We start from the raw sequence: 20090 nt of genomic DNA, 5'->3' as shown, positions 1-20090 counted from the left end.
CACCATAAATAAAGCAGGCTGGTGATGGTGAAGACTATCCACTGGATGAACTCTCTTATGGATATTTTCATCCTGCTATTACATTTGCTATACCAATACAATGAGCTAACTAAAAGTAGCTCAAAGAAAATAAATTATAATTCAGTGGGAAAGAGACCTGCTCCTTTTCTTCTTCTTGCTCATAAATAGATATTCCAAGTCTACTGGCTGCTGGAAGGATTTCTGGTTAGGTCTGAGGCACACAACCTGCTACTGGACTATACTGGAGAGAGAAGCAGAGCTACACGATGTGCTGTTAAAGCGTGTGTACCTCCCGAAAGCTCCGTAGGTGTTCACGATTCGGAGAGGGTTGAAGGAGGTGTTCATGACTTGTCTGGAGTTGAGCAGGTTGAGGACAACCGGGATGCTGAGATAAGCAATCAGGAGGCCAAAGGAGACGTTCACCACTCTGCGGACATAGCAGCCTGTTCGGGGGACAAAAGCAGACGAGAAGAAGGTGATTTCACCGCTGGCCATGGGCTCTGCTCCCCCTGCTCCCCTGCCCGACCCCCCCCCAGCAGCCGGGACCCTGCCCGGGTGCTCACAGCTGCTCTCGGGCTGACAAACCCTCTGCCATAACCACCCCGACCTTGCCAGGGGCCAGACGCTATCGCTCCGGAGATCTGCCTTTCTCTAAATAGTCTGAGAAAGGGCTAAAAGGAAAAATGTCTAAAATGTAACATTAATCATTGCTTTAATACGGGGGAAAACCCACAGCTGGCACTTGCACCTTGCTCTGAATTGCCCCCCTGGTTTGTCAGCCTGTTTTTTTTTCTTGCATTCGCCTCCCTCTCGCTCACTGGCTCCATTCAAACCCCATTTTCCTGTTGCAAAATATTGCTTATCGTTTCTGTACGAGACGTGTGCTGCTCCACCAGCGCTTCGGCACGCGGTTTGCAGCGGCAGCGCGGGGCTGAGCTGGGTTCCAGCCCGACACCCCTACTGCAATCACACAAACACGCAGCCGTGACCTCCGAGGGCTCCTACCCTTACGGCCCTCTTAAATTTACTTAACATCAGCAGCCAAAGGATCAGATTCAAAGCAGTTGCATGTAGCTTTCCCCTTATCTCGGCAGGAGAGGGATGTTTATTTGAACCTCTCTCAGAAGCTATTAATAATTGTTTAGTCTGAGAACATTTCTGGAGAATCATTTGATTCGGGAAGGAGCTCGCCAAGATGCCTCCCCTCACCCCCCGTGCTGCTGCGAGCGCAGTATGAGTCTGTCGGGCAGTTTTTTGTCTTTTAGATGGGCTGAACTTTCTAGCCTCTAACTAAAGAGCAGGTACAGGCACAGAAGTTCACCACAGGGCAGCATCAGCAGCTCCTCAGGTCACCCTTTATGGCCATGCATGGACTGCTCGTCTTTCAGCAGGAGGTGATGGTCATCACGCCCTGGGGCTCACAGCTACTCAGTCATAGAGAAAAAGGGTTTAATATGGCACCTAGTGCCCTGGTCTAGTTGCCATGGTGGTGTCAGGGCAATGGTTGGACTCGATGATCCCAGAGGGCTCTTCCAACCTCATTGATTCTGTGATTCTGTAATAGGAATACACCGACACTCCAGGCGGTGGTAAGTATGGATGGCTATCCTTGCTTGAGCACCCTGGCTCAATAACGTTTTCTGGAGAACATCACAGAAAAGGAGTAAGTTCTTCAAAAAAAGGATCCACCTCCCCCTCCTGGTGACTCATTGAGAACCATAGCAAAGAGGGGCCCTTTGGCTTCTCCTCCAGAAAGAATCATAGAATAGTTTGGGTTGGAAGGGACCTTTAAAGGTCATCTAGTCCACCCTGAAGGTGCAACTAGAGTGTTCTTTGGGACTGGATGCAAAAATGCAGTTGGTAGGAAAGCTCTAGGCTCTCACAGCCTCTAAAGCAAAGCTCCCGGAGGGGAAGAGCTGTTAAAGATGTCTTCCAGCAAAATATGTAGGATAGGAGACACAGAAAGTTTAATGAAACTGCATTAGCCTGGCTAGAACTAACGCCCCTGGTTAATAAGCTGTGTTCCTTGGGGGATGGGAAAGGACTAGAGACAGATGCTTTATCTTGTTGACATTTTTCACTCTTCTGACAGATGTTTAGTATATTTAAAAATGAGCATCTGTGATTGTTGTTGATGTTACAGGCAATTTGCTGCTTACATGCGGTTTATAAAGAGGCTACAAACACAACTCTACATCTGTTCTGCAGCCCCATGAAAAACATCCCAGTGTTGCTTGTGCAGGCGATCTTCTGGAACGGGGCTGCTCGAGAACTCCCTTCAGAAGGGACCATCCACCACATCGATCCCTTTTGTTCACTTACAAACCCCCTCGCATTTGCTTTTCCACATTCAGGGTTATTTAACCAGGGAAGCAGGGTGCTGGTACAGCTCTGGCACCTGTGGGCATGGAGGGCAGATGGATCACAGGGCCACCGTGCCACAGGGGAGAGAGGACAGAAAACGTGAGAGCTGCTTCTGCACCCAACTTCTAACATGAAATCCTTGCCCCAAACCACAGCGGGTGTTTCATCCTTGACTTTAAATAGTCAAAATAAAAAAAAAAAAAGGTAAAAAAAACCCAAAACCACAAGATAAAGCATGAAGTTCCACAACGCTTATTTAGGGTTGGTTTCTGATGCTCACTGGGCAATGCCCCCGTGGCAGTGCCCCCACAGCGATGCCCCCACAGCAATGCCCTCGTGGTGATGCCCACGTGACGATGCCCCCACACGTGCCTGTGAACCAGCCACTGGCCTCACGCTCATCCTCCACAGCCCGAGGTCCAGGCACCCTCCAGCCCGCAGCGCAGACCACGCAGGGGCAGAGGCACCTCCCTGCCCACCCACATTTGCTCCAGGAGATGACAGCTTGTGGGACAAGCACACCAACCCCACCTCTGTGCAACCTCTTCCCCGCTCCGGCAATAACTCACCGTAGCGCAGGGGAAGCTGCTCCCTGGCCGATTCTTCGAGCTGCATCCGCGCCACCCGCTCCCTCAGCCCTCCTCGCCGCGAGCTGAAGAGGAACGCCAGGCTGGCGTCGTCGAAGCAGGCGATGCTGGGCACCATGGTCAGCCAGTTGAGGAAACTCAGGTTTCCACTTATGATCAGAAGCACCTAAATTTGGAAAGAAGGGAGCAGAGGGTGTTGCATCTGCTTAAATACCAACAGAAAAGCGTGGGGAAGGCAATGCCGGAGGGATTTTTAGCACCCGAGCACATACTTTGCTGATTTTCCATGATTCCAACAGTGATGGCAAACCTCTCCCTCCCTGCCCAGGCTACAGCCCAAACGTACCCCCCTGGCTCGCACCGCGAGCTCTGCCCGTGCTTTCAGCAGGAGAAGGATGAGCCGGGGTATAGTGTGACCTCATTTCCATAGTGCTCCCCAGGGGAACCGTCCACTTCCCGCTTATGCCGATATATCTGTGACAGCCACATTCCTGAAACCCTTCAGGAGGAAATATTGGACCTTCAAATTAAAGAGTAGCATTAAATATAGAAGCGTGCGTTTTTTTAAGAGACTTTTTTTTTTTAATTTTAGGTTTTATTGGCCATTTAGGAGGACATCTTGCATGTGTAAGGCGAAGTGGACAAATCCGTGAGCCTTTGGAGGAGTCTCCATAAATATTTGTACACCTTGGGAAGGGCTTTTTGCAGGTACATGTTATTTTTTGCCTTAACCTTACAACAACTTGAAAAATATGAGGAACCTTCTTGCCGTTCTCCAGCAAGTCCTAGTGAGCATCAAGCAGCCGTCTTTGGGCACAGCCCATTTAGCCTTGGTCATGAATCCCATCTTCATAGAATCATAGAACCATCGAATGGTTTGGGTTGGGAGGGACCTTAAAGCCCATCTAGTTCCAACCCCCTGCCACGGGCAGAGACACCTTCCACCAGACCAGGTTGCTCCAAGCCCCATCCAACCTGGCCTTAAACACTGCCAGGGAGGGGGCAGCCACAGCTTCTCTGGGCAACCTGGGCCAGGGTCTCACCACCCTCACAGCAAAGAATTTCTTCCTCCTATCTCATCTCAATCTCCCCTCTTTCAGTTTAAAACCGTTCCCCCTCGTCCTATCACTCCACGCCCTTGTAAAAAGCCCCTCTCCAGCTTTCCTGTAGCCCCTTCAAGTACTGGAAGGTGCTAGAAGGTCTCCCCGGAGCCTTCTCTTCTCCAGGCTGAACAGCCCCAACTCTCTCAGCACACAGCTTCATTCTGCAGCTCTAAGTCGTCACTTCCTCGCCACGTTCACACGTCGGCCGCGGGGAAGGTGCAGGCACACCCCTGCTCACGGTACGTGCTCACCCTTCACCGGAGCCTTTCATTAGACCTTCACATAAACCTGAATGTACAGAGCAATTTCTGCCTCCTCACAAGCAGTTTTTTATTTCTATTTTTCTAGCTTAAATTTACTCAAGCCCAGCCTACACCGACTTTATTTTACCTGTCCATAGACCCCCGTTTTATTTGTACAGTTACGTCCCTTCTCCGCTTTCGTACTTCCACGCACGCCAAACCGCTCTGCTCTCCTCTCCCAGGGGACCTCCCTGCCTGCCGACCCCGGCAGCCATGCCCCCAGCCCCAGCAAGGGTCAATCAATCTTTTGGGGCACTGACAAGGACCCTACGGAGGACATCAGATGGGGCTCACCAGGAACTTGTACAGCGACGCTCACATTTCTCATGCTCAACCAGACCTACCCCTCCCGCTGCGTTTTAACGCCTCATTTATCTTCGCCGCCGGGGTGTCACGTCAGTGCTCGCCAAGCGCACACAAGTCCCCCTACACACAAGCAATTTCCAAATAGGTAGTTCCCAGCATCCCACAGACATCTCTGCTCAACCTTGCTGACACCAGGACTTGCACCAGATGCAGAACGGACCTTGTGAACTTGCTCCAGCGCCAGCAAAATGACGCGTCAAACGAAGCCAAGCCCAGGGAGGTGGCCATGAAGACACATCTGGGTTGCCCTGGGGCTGCCCAGCCACCGCAGTAGCCCCAGAGGAACGTGTTGGGAGAGATCTAGTGTGTTGGCATACGCACGCAACGGCAAGAAAAGAAAAGCAGCTGATGCCTGTTCGGGACTATTTGAGTTTTGAGGCTGATTTGGTTTCTTGTCCCATTAGTCACATCACTCAGAATTTAGCCCTAATTAACTAACTGTTCCTCAGACACATTAAAACAAAAGAGGCAGAAAAAAGGAAAGAAAAGAAAGTAGTCTCACCATCTGATCCATAAAAAATGAAGGTTATAAAGCTGACAGTGTATTACATGTCAAAAAATAACGCCCTGATGTAACAAAGTCAATTACTTTTCAGCCTTCAGACCAGCTAATGAGAACTTCCCCACCTTCCAGCTGGGCTGAAAGCTGCAGCCTTGATTGGCACCACTATTATTTTATTTAAAGGACAGTTCTCCATTCACACAGCTGAACTTTATCCTCCCGTGAACTATTTACTCACAATTTTAGTGCGTGTGGTCAAGGAAGACTTTCAAGATGGTGCAAGACCAAATGCATGAACCCACAACGCCCCCAGCATCCCACTGCAGGCAGAGGAGCTGCGGCGTGGACCACACTCCTGCCAAATTAACCTCAGCCCCCCGCCACCGGTCTCCTCCTCTCAGTGAACAAGTGATGAAGCTTTCAGAAACCCTGAGGAGATGCAGAAGCTGAAGGGCTGACCACAGACCCAAGAGGCACAGCTGAAGTTCTCTGTTGCTCCTCCAGCCCACGTTGCATCCACGGACAGCAGGTCTCTGGAGGAAACCCAGCTGCCTTGAAGAGCTGACTCCAGTCAAATGCAAGAAGACTCCTTGGGAGCTGGAGACCATCACAAACTTCCCCCTCCCCTGGCAAAGCACATCTTTGGGTCTCCCTTCTCCAACATACACAAAAACCCCACAGTGAACACCAAAAAGCTACATCCCAAGCAAAGAGGAAATCTTAGCGAACCTTGCAGGTTCTCCTGCTCTGGTCAGGACGAGGAAAGCTCAGACAGGTACTGGTGGGTATCAACCCCACAGTGAAACATATCACGTAGCTACTATCAGGGTAAAACTTACTACAGCACAAGACAGACCATGTACAGAGCAGGTCTGTGGCTAAATCTTGGCATGTCTGGAACTGCTGCAATATATTTTTTACATATTCCTTCATGCTGCCCTTGGCTTTTAGAGACATGTCTCTTGACCTCACCCAGAGGTCTCTGACCTCTGCTGAGGCTTGTCCGAGAGCAAGGTCTCCATGGCAGTGCCAACCGTATGGCTGGGGACAAGGCAATGAGCCCACCACCTTACTTTACAAGCAGCACACTGGTTTCCAAGGGCTTTTGGGCAATACCTGGGGTTTGTTATTAGGGTTTTGTTATACTCACGGAACACGAGGAGGCTCCAATTGCAACGTGGATCTGTTTAGCTTGGACTTGCCAAAACAGATGGTAAGAGGACAGTTCCTGTCCTGAAAAAAGCTAAATCTAAACATACCGGACAAAGATCAAAATTAGGATGTATTACAGCTGTGTTACAGGCAGCGAGTGGAAGAATTTTGGCCCCTAATTCTTATTTCAGCAACGCTCTCTGGGGATGTCACCTTAAAGAAACTCACTCAGGACCACATGAGGAGTCTTGCAGCAGACCCTGAAATAGGACCCGAATCTCCCAATTACAAATCCGACACCTTAATTACAAGCCCCTCCCCGAAATACCCGCGTGCCCAGACGCTGGTGCCAGGAGTTTCCCCATGGTTTATCCCACAGTGTCCCCCTCCAGCGTGCTCTCTCCTCCCCCGAAATGGGCTCGCTGTGGTGCCTGCTCTCCCGCTCAAGCGTAAGAGGTGGGCTCCCAAAATACTATTCCACAATGCAAACACCAATCACACACGCACAATTTCAGTCTGAGGACTTTCAGCCAATGTTCTATTAAAAATACGTATGTTTTTCGCATTAAAAACAACAATAAATAAATGTTAAAAACGTGTCATTTCATATTTTATACGATTGGCACCATTTTTTTTAAATGCGGTGACTTGCAAGTTCTAATTTTCAAAACCCCAGCAGGACTCTTCAGTAACAGCCATGAAATCTTAAAAAAATTAGAGATCTGACCAATTACACAGAAGCACTGAATCAACCAGGTTGGAAGAGCCCTCTGGGATCATCGAGTCCAACCATTGCCCTGACACCACCATGGCAACTAGACCAGGGCACTAAGTGCCATGGCCAGGCTTTTCTTAAACACATCCAGAGATGGTGACTCCACCATCTCCCTGGGCAGCCCCTTCCAATGGCTAATGACCCTTGCTGAGAAGAAATGCTTCCTAATGTCCAACCTGACCCTCCCCTGGCGAAGCTTAAGGCTGTGTCCTCTTGTCCTATCGCTGGTTGCCTGGGAGAAGAGGCCGACTCCCACTGCGCTACAACCTCCCTTCAGGTAGTTGGAGACTGCACTAAGGTCACCTCTGAGCCTCCTCTTCTCCAGGCTAGACAACCCCAGCTCCCTCAGCCGTTCCTCGGAGGTCAGACCCTCCAGACCCTTCCCCAGCTTGGTTGCCCTCCTCTGGACTCGCTTTTGTTACACTAAGTAACAAAAGTCCTAACTATTATTTGGTTAAAAAAATAACTATTTATTTATCCTGAGTTGCATAATTATCCAGAATTATGAGGGGAAAAAAGTATTTAAATCTGAATTACATACACATGTCAGGTCCTTGAATGTAACATGTTGTACTCAAGGTTTGGTGCTCCCCCTTTGACCCAAATGGGATGTAGTTCAATGCCTATTAATGAGCCTGTATTCATTAACACATTTCTCACTTAGCTACTTTGTCAGGAAACTCTGAGCCTTTTCTGCTGTGATTTGCCTCGCGCAGTTGCAGTAATATTAAGAAAATAGTTCTGCGCTTTGCCACTTCTGCCGAGGCTCGTTTTACAGCGCGGAGCCACTGGGTGGTCCACGGGAGGTTTTTTTTTTAGCAGTGATTCACCTCTCTTTATTGCTTGGAAGTCAGAAGCAAGATATCTTATTTCCACCAGCCCTTAAAAATCAGGGGAGTCAAAAATAACACAAGTTTTGGCGTTTTCTGGTCTGTGGGTGGAATCACGAACCTGCCACATTTTTAACTTCAGTTATTCCAGCCGCGTCTCGATGCTGCTGCCCGGCACCGGATTCAAACACGGGTTGATATTATACCCTGCCCGAGGGGGGCTGAGCACTGCGAACCCCTCAGCTGTGCAGAAATAAACCTCAAAGGACCTCCTGCTCCAAAGTCAATTAACAGGAAAATAGATAATTTTTCCAACGTGCCGACGGGTGGCTGTCCTCGCGATCGGGCTCGTGGGCGCTTTTGCACAAGGTGTATGTATGTTATTTGAGGTGTAGGTTATTTGAGGTGTAGGTTATTTGAGGTGTACGTTGAGGTGTACATTATTTGATCAACGTGTCCCACCAGCATTAAGGGTGAAGCTTTGTCAGCCGAGCAACCGGTGCCTTCTGCAGCGCGGATCCTGCGAGCGCAGCATCCCCCGGGGTTAGTGGATCCTTCGTGATTCAAACTAGTATTTGCCTTGGCAGGCAGCACACGTTTACCTAAATCCTTCCTTTTCTGCGTGAAACCTCCTAAGCCTCCGTGTCCTGCTCCTCCTGCCCTGGCAAAGTGGAACCGCGCTGGTTCCTGGCGGGAAGTTCAACTTAAGATGAATTTCTCCGGGCAGGGAGGGCAGAGATCTCTGATCACCACGCGCTCACCTCCTGCCCTGGGCGCTGACGCTGGTGCTGCTGATCTAGGGTAAGCCACCAAACTTCCCAAGGTCTTATTTCACCCACATTCAAAGCAGGTCTGTGGGTGCTGGACCTCCTCCGCACCCACGTTTGGGGGCAAGGACACCAAAGCCCTCCAGGAGCTGGTGCTGCTGGCTAGGCAGGGCATGGGGAGCATCGCTGCTCCTTCCCCTTCGGCTGCATGAAGAAGAACAGAATCACAGAATCAATGAGGTTGTGGAAGAGCCCTCTGGGATCATCGAGTCCAACCATTGCCCTGACACCACCATGGCAACTAGACCAGGGCACTAAGTGCCATGTCCAGGCTTTTCTTAAAGACCTCCAGAGATGGTGACTCCACCACCTCCCTGGGCAGCCTCTTCCAATGGCTAATGACCCTTAAAGAACAGCTTGTCGCGCACATCCCACAGTAATTTCAGCCTTTGCACCACACCAGGCTTGGTCCTTCTGTGTTCCCACCACGACTGTAACCCAACCGTATCTCCATATCTCCACCCTCCGGACCTCTGCTGCAGTGGATGGGCTGTGCCCTCCCTACCTTGGTCTTGATTTGTGTTTACTGAGTGTCTTTCTCTTGCTGGACCATATTTAAATGCACAATTATAACAAACAGATGGTATCAACCCCTGTGGTGATTTTTAAAAATTTTTTATTAAAGCACAGTATTAATCATGGTAATTGGGTAGGAACTTTAAGGTTATAAAACTACAGCATGTCTAATGAGCGAGCTCCTTATAGGAGGAACTGAGGTTTTTAATCTAATAATGTCAGTTTTATGGATTATGACTGGAGTTTTATGAAGTGCGATATGAAATACTGTGGATTCATGGCTCTCACTGGATTAATTTGGAAAAGTAGTTTTCCTGGTTCTAGGCCCAAAAACAATTATTCCTTACATTTCTGTCCCCTGCACTGTTACCAAACTCCTCTGTCAGAAAATGGGCACCTACACCCATAACTTTTTTACAGGTTAGACTTCTTTGTTTGGCTGGGGTTTATTTTTTTAAATCATAGATTGTTATAAACTTCCAGTAGGTAGGAGAAGCTCACGTTCTGTGTAGCAGACTGTATATTTGTCCAGAAGGAACAACAACAACAGGCTGTAAACTCTTAAACACAGTCAAGGGCTGGCTGGAGCTTGCAGGCTCTGTCCCAGCATGGGGACATGGTCACCACACAGCACTGGAGCTTTCTGATGTTAAGCCATTGGCACAGAAGAGCCAAAATTGGGGTGCCTGGAAGAACTATAACTCATCTAAAGAGAAAAACACAGGAGCAGAAGGCTGGGAGAGACCTCAAGAAGCCACCCAGTCTTTCCTGCTGCCCCAAGGTAGAGTTGTCTCTACCTGCACTGGAGTGAGTTTGTCCAAAGCCTTCCTAGAAGCCTTGCTGAGTGATGGAGACACGTCCCTGGCCTTCCTGGGCTACCGGCTCCACTGCTTCACTATCTTTAAATTATTCCTAACAGCTAGCCTGACTCTTCCTTGACAACATTTAATCCCATGACCCCTTCTCTGCTCACTGGCATCAAAGACTGTTCCCTTCTACGTGCAACAGTGTTTCATATATAGGTGAAAACCATCCTTTGTCCACTGCCTCCTCCCTCCCAGTAATGTTCTCATTTGGATTAAACAATCCCAGTTGGTTCAACCCTGCCTTGTGAATCCCATCTCTAGAGCTCTGCTTATTCTCACTGTCCTCTGGATTTTCTCCAGCTGGGACCTCTCTTTCCTGAAGGGAATGCCCCAAACTGAGCCACAGTTTTCAGCTCTCGCCTTACCAGCGGCACAGAGCAGGAAGGATTTATATACTCAGAGCACAAAGAATTTATATATTCCAGTAGGACGCTGGTCCTTTCTGTGACAGTGCAGCCCTGCCGACTCCATCACATTGTCAGGATTATTCTGAATTCCCATCGTGTGTGCCAATACCCTCTACCTGAGCGTGGCCTACTAATATTAGACATCACTAATGAAAACCCTGAAGATTCCTGTACAGACCCCGGGGAAGCCCCCTCAAGAAATCCTTCCCACTGACAGTGAGCCATTGATAACTGCTCAATAGACTTCCCAACCCATTTTTTCCACTGGACAGTATTTCCCACTTCTTACAGACTCTGTTTTCTTGGGTTGTTTATCAGATTTTACGTGAAACAGTTTCAAAAGCCTCAGTAAAAGCAGATATTGTTTATCCTCTATCCACGCACCTTGCTTTGTCAGTGAAGGAAAGAAGACTGCTTTTACGTGGTCTGCTCTTGGCAAAACCACGACGGCTGTAGTTATCCCCCTTGGTTTTTGGAGGAATTTAGAAATGGCCTGTCTCATAATTTTTTTTTTCCCAGGATTTTTCCAGTAATGGCTCTGTAATGTCCTGGCTCTTCCTTTTTTCTCTCTTTAGAGGACAGGTACTTCATTAGCTCTTCTCTATTCTTTCATTACCTCACCTATGTTCTACGAATTCTCAAAGATAATCACTAATGCTGACAGGATTTCAACAACCAGCTCTTTAACAGCCCTAGGATAGATTTCCTTAGGCTCAGATGATTTGAAAAGATCTAACGTAGCTAAGTACTCTCCAGCTCTCCTGTGCTTGTGGCTGAGGTCATCCTGCTTTGTTAACTGGTATTAATTATACCAACCGCCACGTGAGATGGGACTTTTTAGTGCTGACTGTTACAGAAAAGGCACTAATCACTTCAAGATTAAACACGGACCAAATTTATCAATTAAAAAAAAATAATAGGATGGAGAAAAAACAAAAGTAAACCTCCTTCCTTGCACACAAAATAAACAACGGCTTACTCACTGTGTGCTAGTGAAAGACGAAGAATAAAGAGCCCAGCTCATCCGTGCGCTGTCAAAACTGCAGTAGCTGGGTCCCGCATGGATCTTCTCATCACAGATGCCCAGAGCCACACACGGACAGCAAAGACCCTTCCTCCTGATGGACCTGCTGCTGGATCTCCAGAACTTAAGCAAGCTCCTCAGTGGAACTGCATGTCACCAAGGAAAGAAGAAATCAATCTTTTAAGCTGGATTTTATGGATCCTTTTGAAGAGTAGGTGTGAGGAGAAGCCCATGTCAGCACCCAAGAACGCGTGTGCTGTGCTCTCTGGAGCTACCAGGGAAAGCGGTGGCATTCAGCACCAGCAGGACCACCTGGTCCCCATCCCTTTCCATCCTGTGTGTGACAACAGTGCTACTCCACAGCCACGCAGGGCGAATGGCAAGTGTCCCAGCGGAGAGAAACGCCCGCACCAGACTTATCTCCCATGGTTGAGCAAAGGCACCGCGGGCTGCTCGGCTCCTCGTGGGAACCAGAGAGAAGTGGGAGTTTGGAAATGACTCAACCAGGCCATGCCTTTGAGCAGAGGGGGACAAATCCTGGTGGTATGGGTGACAGCAAGGGAGAGGGAGTTTTGCCATCACCCACCTCAATCTGTTTGCCCGCTCCCCCAGCCCCACTCCTCGCTTGCTCTCTGTCTGGTTTCCCTCTGGGCACCCAGCAGCCGGGCTGGTGAAAGGTGGATGGTGGCACGCTGGTGCCACTGGAATTGAAAGCACAAGTTGCCCACAGTCTCTGGGCCTTCTGTGCCTGGCATGGATCTTTAAAAAGAAAATACCAGCGTCCTCCGAATGGGCATATATCACTTTGGTTTTGGTTAAGCAGTTAACTCTGCTGTTGTGAAACCTGTGGCCCCACCGCCAAACATCTCCTACTCTTGGGACAAGCTGAAACCTATAACATCAAAAGTTGGTCTTTCCTGTAAGAGATAGGAAGGACATGCCTCAAAAGCCAAATTTTATTTTAATGTGCCTCCAGATACTTGCGTACCACAAAAACAGCCTCCCACAAAGAAAAACAGGCTATCGTTCCCCCATCTGGTTTCAGTTTGAAACACACTTATATATGTCGGTTTTCCCAAAAGTTATTGTAGGCATGGGCAAAAAATTCCCATTAAATGACAACAGCAAGAACATTTAATTTTCCCCGATTATTAATTTAATCTCTTGTTAACTTCTTGGTTCAATATTTGCACGAGGATTTAATCTCTGCTTTGCAGAGCTATTTAGTGCAGAGAAATACATAGGAAAATAATTACCTCTGTCCACTTGCTCTGTTTTAGACAGCAGCTAAAACGGTTTTGTGAATCCCACAGAAATTCAGGAAGCTACTGGAAGTACCAGGACAAAAAGAGCAAAGTCAGTTGTGCCATAAGACGAGAAAGAAGAACGTGGCTTGACTTTGGTTTACTTCTGGACGTGCAGTCAATTAGGTCATCTCAACTTAATCCACGTTACAAAACGCAGCCCACGAGAGACAACAAACTGCCTTTCTCCATCCCTTACCTGCTGTGGGAACACCTGATCTCAGGACACCCGGACGCTCCTCAGAGACCTCAGCCCCGAGTTTCCAAAAGGGCTGGAAGCACCTACCCAGCTCCCTGGGAATATCGTGGAAATAGCCCAAATTCAGGATCCAAAACATGATTTCATAGGCGAAGGCTGAGTATTTCCTTCCCACAAGATGACAGGAGAGAAGCCACATATTATTACCACATTTAATAGAGAAATAAGAAAATAATAAACCTTGAGATGCCCCTTGCACAGCTGCACACACGCTGGGCACCTCTGGTTAGCGGGGGGTCACTTGGACGTGACCAAAGATATGCAAATGACTCCTTTAGAGCCAGAGGAATTAGCCAGAATTCACAGCATTTTATATTCCCATGCTATACACAGATTATGGGCTGCCTGAGTGGCTGTGGCTGGAGGCTTGAAGAACTGTGTTAAAAAAGACCCACATTTAGCCCTAAAAACAGAGGTCAGTATTTAAAATATTTATAAATACTTGTATAGTTAAGAGACTCCCCTGATCTTATACATGTAGAATGGAAATATTGAGGAATAAAATAACTATTGAGGAATAAAATAACTATAGATGCAATTGCGTAGCACTTAACTACAATTTCTCCCTGAACTTTGTCCTTTGACATATTACAAATGGCACGGCAAGGCTTCTGCAACCCCCGGCCTAAGTACCTGGGCTAAAGTTACAACCAGAACTGTGCTAAAGCAATAGGGAACCAAACCATTTCCACTCCTGACATTTGTTCTTGATCTAAATGTGAAGCAATATAAATGTCTCACTCCGTACTCAGTTTTAATTTGCAGCTCTATGAACCACCTCCTGGAGTTCCCACAGATCGTGGGATTTAACTGCGGAGCGTTTCTAGGGATAAGCACAACTTCCAGATTTTCAGCGGAAAAAATTTTAAAGAGAAGCAAGAGAGTGAAAGAGGAGTGATTATATTTTATATATATATATAGATAAGTACCTCCACACACATAAATCACAGTCCAGCCCTCCAGTGATGAGCAGTCAGACGTACAGATGGACGGCAGCCCAGTGCCCCTTCTGCAACTTGGGATACTGGGATGAGACAAGTCCAGTGCCAAAAGGGTTAAACTTAAGTTTCTTTTATTTATCCCGTAGCCCAAGATGTTGTAGTAAGTATTTCTGCTCCAGGACATTTTATACGTTTAACTCGATTACCAAAGTATTGTGTGTGAATTAGGATCGTTGCTCGCTTTGGGTCAGCCACACAACCGGGCTCCTCCCGTCCTGCTCCTGCAGAGCCGAGATGTGTCTCGGAATTACTGACTTGGACACTTTTATTCTGCTCTGCAGCTTTGTTATGTAAAATACCTCTTGGTGTTGCTTGATCTGTTGGTTCTTTTGCTAGAGGCTACAGTGTTCCACATTAATATATTACAGGCTAAATAACTGCCCAAGGACTGTTTATGTAAGTGTTGGACCAATATAAAATGAAAGAATAATTTTACAGGAGGAAGGAATTTTTTGCTACTCTGCTCTGAATTATCAACATCTTTCCATCCCTGACGGTAAAGTTACCTCCTAAAGGGGGAAGCTGTCACGAAGACACTAATGGCAAAAATCTTTCAACACCTTATTTATTTTTTTACTAAAGGCCAAAGAGCATTTTCATGGACGAGCAAATTTCAACGAGCCTTTCAGCAGCATCCTACATTAGAGGACCAATTGCAGATAATTTTTTCCTGATTTTATTCCAGTTTGCTCAAAAAAGTTGATTTTAGTGGCAGGCTCCTGGATGAGGATGCTGTTTAAGGGTGGGAAGGCAGCATCCTTCTCAAGGTAAGTCCAAGCTCTCTAAGTTTGGGACAGAGAGTTTCTCCATGGAGAACACGTCAGGACATGAAAAGAGGGTAGCAAATGAGAGAGGGAGACCCTCTCTGCAGACCCTCAGCTTTTGAGCTCGTACAGGGATAACTCAGCAACAATTCTAGCTGCTAACCTACACCAGCCCTGCAAGCAGGTGATGCCCATGAGGCACAGACCCAAAACCCTAACCATGAGCAGAAGGCTTGGCAGGTCACCACCAAAACTAGTGTTGGTGTCAGGAGGAGGTGGAGGAGGAAGAGGCAGAGCTACTGGAGCGAACTACCCCGTTGGTTTGTACCAGCATGAGATCAGGATCTGGCCCTCAAGAAAACCATATTAGCATGTAATTATGGGGCCTTCTGTGGACTTTGAAAAAGGAAGTAAAACCAAGTTCCTGACTACTCATGGTCATAAAAGAGACCATGGAATTTTCTACAAAGCCAGGAGAAGCAGGATGCAGAAGATCTCAACCCAAACTCCAAGTCAGGTTGTTACAACCAGGGCACCGCAGCCCTTCACAGAATCACAGAATCAATGAGGTTGGAAGAGTCCTCTGGGATCATCGAGTCCAACCGTTGCCCTGACACCACCATGGCAACTAGACCATGGCACCTTCCCGGCATCCCCGTGGGACCCCGCAGCCCTGGCAGCCGCTCCCTCTGGCACATGGCCGAGGAGCGGTGACGTCCCACCACCAGCATGAAGCTCCAAACGTGCTGTTTGCAAAATGCTTTAGGATCCCTCCCCAGGACACGAGCGCCATGGAAAACCAGAGCATTGTTCCCCCCGAGCACGCCTGGGTTTCTTCACTCGGCGCGAGAGCAGCGCTCGTTCCGATTAGCTCATGTCATCAATAAAGTCAAACAGCACATTAAAAAATTTCTACATCTATTAACGGTCCAAGCGTTTCACTAACCAGCTCCATCCCGCTCATTAAAAATACTTTTATAGCAAATGTAAAGTTGAAGTCCAGCCGAAGTGCTCTGCTTCAGTGGTATCTCCAGATGGGCTATGTTAGAGCGAGCCCCACGCCACGTGCTCCGGAGGGGCGTCAGGCTCTGCCCCCCATCTGCCTCCTCCGCGGGGAAAGCAGGTTGGAAAGGATTTTTTTCCAATCAGAATTTGTGGATTCATCAAAATATTCAATGGGCCAGACCCAGCTTTGAGCACCTTCCCCAGGAACCCTGTTCCCATTTGGGATGCTTGAAGACCATCATTCTGGTTTGTGGGACACCATCAAATGTGAGCTTACCGAAGTGACTCACAAGTGGAAATGCCATCCTGTGCCTGATATTTCCTTCTTGTAGTAACAGCAGCAGGGTCAGGCAGTACTACACCCACCCCCTCCCCGTGCACAGCCCCAAAGCGCAGCCTGGCCCCAGCTCTCAGCCCCTGTGGCCGCGGGAGATGCGTGTGCTGGGCGGCTCGTGGAGCTGCTACGAGGCCAGGTCTGTCACCAGTGGGGACAGTCAGACACAACACAAGGCAGACCAATGGCAAATAAGCTAAAAACGGTTACCTGGCTGTAAAAAATGATACATCATTGGTTGTTTTTTCTTGTTAGCATGGCAGTAAGATCTTAGAGCACGACAGCAGCGGTGTTTAACGACGAGCTCTTGCCTGTTTTGGTTAACAACCAGCAGCTGGTTTGTAATATCAAAACCAACTTTTTTACTGAACAGCGACTGAAGAACGCACCCGTGAAAAACTGTTTCACAGCTTCCTTTCAAGCCGGTTTCAAATTCGAGCTAGACACCTAGTAAATAGCATTACAGCCTTAAAAAAACAATCCTAAATATAACCGTGTCTTTTGGACAGCACTAGCCTGCCTGGGCAATACTTGCCCAGTCAAGTTGTTCTGGGAGCATTTTGCTGCAGGTTTTTATTTTTCCTCTCTGCTGAGGTCTGCTACATACTCGGATATTAAGACATCATAAGAAAAATTCCAACACGGCCATTAATCATTAACCGTCATAGTTTTCCATAAGGTGCAAATTTAAGGCTATAAAACTGTCAAAAAACCTAAACAGTTACACGGGCTGCTTGTGCTCTTGGCTGGATGCGCTCCTGGAAGCGGATGCAGACAAATCCCTGCGGTGCCGCAGGCTGCAGCACCTCGGGGGCACCCACGGCAGCGGCCGTCCCCGTGGGAGACCGCGTGGCTGCTGAGGGGTGGCCGTGGCGTGGCCCTGCACTGCTCACGCACCCGTAATGCAAGGGTCAGTAAGACATCTCGTCCCCAGGTGCCTTTGGGGAGCCATGGAGCACGTGGCTCATCTTCCCATGGACAGGAGACAAGGAGGGAATGTCACACGGATGGACTAAGATAGTGCCAGGACGGGGGAAGCCCTCAACAGAGGAAATACTGCCTTTATGTTGATAGATTCTACATCCCCGTGAATGAGAGGACCTTAGGTCCATACTCCTACGGAATACGGGACTAAGTCAAGTCCCTTCCACAGGGTGGTGTTTTGAATTCAATCTTGTCCACAAAAGAAAGCAGAAGGTCACTTACTCAAGTGGCAAAACTATGTCCCTTTAGCCTTACGCAGCAGCAGGGATGAAGACCACCTCACTAGGCATCCCCAGCACCTTGGGCTTTCCCAGAAGGTACAAGGTTTCAAGCATGGCCGGTTTCAGAGGATGGAGACCAGCCTGCAGCTCCACGGGGCCTTTCCCACCAGTTTCAACAGGACCGAGACGTTGCAAGGACAAACTGGCGTTTGACTCGTGAGTTGGTCAAACCGCAGACGCCATTTCATTTTAGCTTGGCCAGGGGAGGTTCAGGTTGGACATTAGGAAGCATTTCTTCTCAGCAAGGGTCATTAGACATTGGAAGGGGCTGCCCAGGGAGGTGGTGGAGTCACCATCTCTGGAGGGGTTTAAGAAAAGACTGGACATGGCACTTAGTGCCATGGTCTAGTTGCCATGGTGGTGTCAGGGCAATGGTTGGACTCGATGATCCCAGAGGGCTCTTCCAGCCTGATTCTGGGATTCTGTGATTTGCCATTTCTGCTGCAGAGCCAGCGTTATCATACAATCATAGAATGGTTTGGGTTGGAAGGGACCTTAAGGATCATCCAGTCCTCTCCCAGTATTAACATAGGAGAGAAGAAGTATTCAGCAAAAGCATTTTTCACCCTAGTAGAAATAATCCTTGCTTGAGGTCTATCCCGTTTTAATTGCAATCTGGAATAGGCTGTCAATAGGCATAAATCAACAACTCACCAATTACATGGCGAAGCCCAGAGCTCTGCTGTAATAATGCTAAATGATGATTGAATTATCAATAATAGAGTAGAACAGTATTAAGACTAGAAAGTGAAAGCCCTTCTTCCAGAATATCCTTTTCTCTGCTAATTAGGACATTTTTCACTGAGAGACGTGTGGGTTCAAAATTCCCTCTGCAAGAAATAATGTGAATTAATCCCTGCTCTCTCAAATCCTGGATCAGTCTGAAGTCACATGGAACTGTTTATATCCCTTGATTGAAGGAATGCTAAAATACTTCTGGCGAAAATACTTCAATTCCCTTTCCACATACAGTCATTGCAGGCTCCTTTGAAATTCACTTTTTCTACAATATTTAGACGTATCTAACAATTGCCAAAGTAAGAGCAAACCCCATTAGGGAAGGAGAACACATCAGAAAACATCTATTCTGATAGCCAACTTTTTGCCTAGTATCTGTCCAGGTCTTGGTAAAATTTGGATTAAATTGGTATTAAAGACAGAGTATGGGGAAAAAGATGTTCTTTGGAATAAATGTAGATGGGCAGGCTGAGTACCACAAGCCTCAGACAGCCCTGGCACAGGGGACGGGAGCTGTGCTACGAATCCCTTTCAAACCAATTCAACTCCAAGGTTTTGGTTCAACCAATTGCGGAGACACAGCAGCCAGCTGCAAGAGCTGGATGGGGACTCCGCTCCCCAAATCCACTGGCACTTCAATCCCAACGCTCATTCAAACTCATCTTTTCCTTTTAAAGTTAAAAGGAAAGGACACGACCACATCCGCAGCATCAGGGGAACGCAAGGAGAAAGCAAAGGGGATGTCACATCTGATCAGCGTGACACCACGCTGGAAAACACTGGTGGCTTCTCTGATTTATATCTTTCTGCAGCTACTTTCTCTGCCTCATTAAAGTACATAATTTCAGTAACTCTAAGCTCTTAGCAACATCTGCAGTAAAATATTTAACTTGGGTTGGCTACTCAGTGTCACTGAAAGCCAAGGCTGGGTGTATTTCAAAATCCACGATGACCTGGATTTTTCCACCAAACCAACCTCTCGCAGCACGTTCGGAGCTAATACACGTCCGGGCGCGGGGCTGAGCTGTCGGCCACGGGCTTCTGCAAGCCCAGGAGAAATAGAAAACAGTTGTGGCGTGAAAACACACCAAGAAAAAATAACTCCGTGCCTTAGTTGGGGCTGGTTACCATTTGATTTTAATAAAGCAAGCCTGCAAAAGCCTCAGGGATAAAAAATGAAGTACTGAATGTAAAAGTTTTAGTAGAAATGCTATGTTTAATTAAAAAAAAAAAAAAAGAGAAGAAGGTGCAGGACAGTTACCATGTCTCAGCATCTCTGTCGGTGAAGAGCCTCTGCAGCAGCAGCCAAGCACCGGCCGCTCCCGCTGCGCCTGCCCTGAGCCATCCCCTCTGCTGTACTAGAAAATGGGTTGAAAATGGTGACAAATCTATGATATAACTGGCCACCTCGCTGACACGTTGCACTGCATATTTAAAATATGGAATGTTCCATCCGTGACATAAAGACTTTGTTAAATTTTCCAAGGTCAAGCGAAGAAGAAGGATAGGACAAGAGGACACAGCCTCAAGCTTTGCCAGGGGAGGGTCAGGTTGGACATCAGGAAGCATTTCTTCTCAGCAAGGGTCATTAGCCATTGGAAGGGGCTGCCCAGGGAGGTGGTGGAGTCACCGTCTCTGGAGGGGTTTAAGAAAAGCCTGGACATGGCACTTAGTGCCATGGTCTAGTTGCCATGGTGGTGTCAGGGCAATGGTTGGACTCGATGAGCCCAGAGGGCTCTTCCAACCTGACTGATTCTGGGATTCTGTGATACGGTTCT

At 48.0% G+C, this 20090-nt stretch overlaps 1 protein-coding gene across 2 annotated transcripts in view; it reads right to left on the bottom strand.

The window, feature by feature from the left end:
- The window catches only part of LMF1 (lipase maturation factor 1), a 202057-nt gene that overhangs the window by 25452 nt on the left and 156515 nt on the right, over positions 1-20090 (bottom strand). For both annotated transcript variants that reach the window (XM_068422813.1, XM_068422812.1), the window contains 2 exons: positions 2955-3138; positions 311-464 (listed from right to left, as the gene is read on the bottom strand). In XM_068422813.1, the coding sequence (XP_068278914.1) occupies positions 311-464; positions 2955-3138 (338 nt within the window). The remainder of the gene's footprint in view (positions 1-310; positions 465-2954; positions 3139-20090) is intronic.

This window comes from Nyctibius grandis, chromosome Z, assembly GCF_013368605.1.
Source record: "Nyctibius grandis isolate bNycGra1 chromosome Z, bNycGra1.pri, whole genome shotgun sequence".
Classification (NCBI taxonomy): Eukaryota; Metazoa; Chordata; class Aves; order Nyctibiiformes; family Nyctibiidae; genus Nyctibius; species Nyctibius grandis.
Note: the sequence above shows the minus strand (reverse complement) of the source record. Positions and strands in the feature narration are given on the sequence as shown.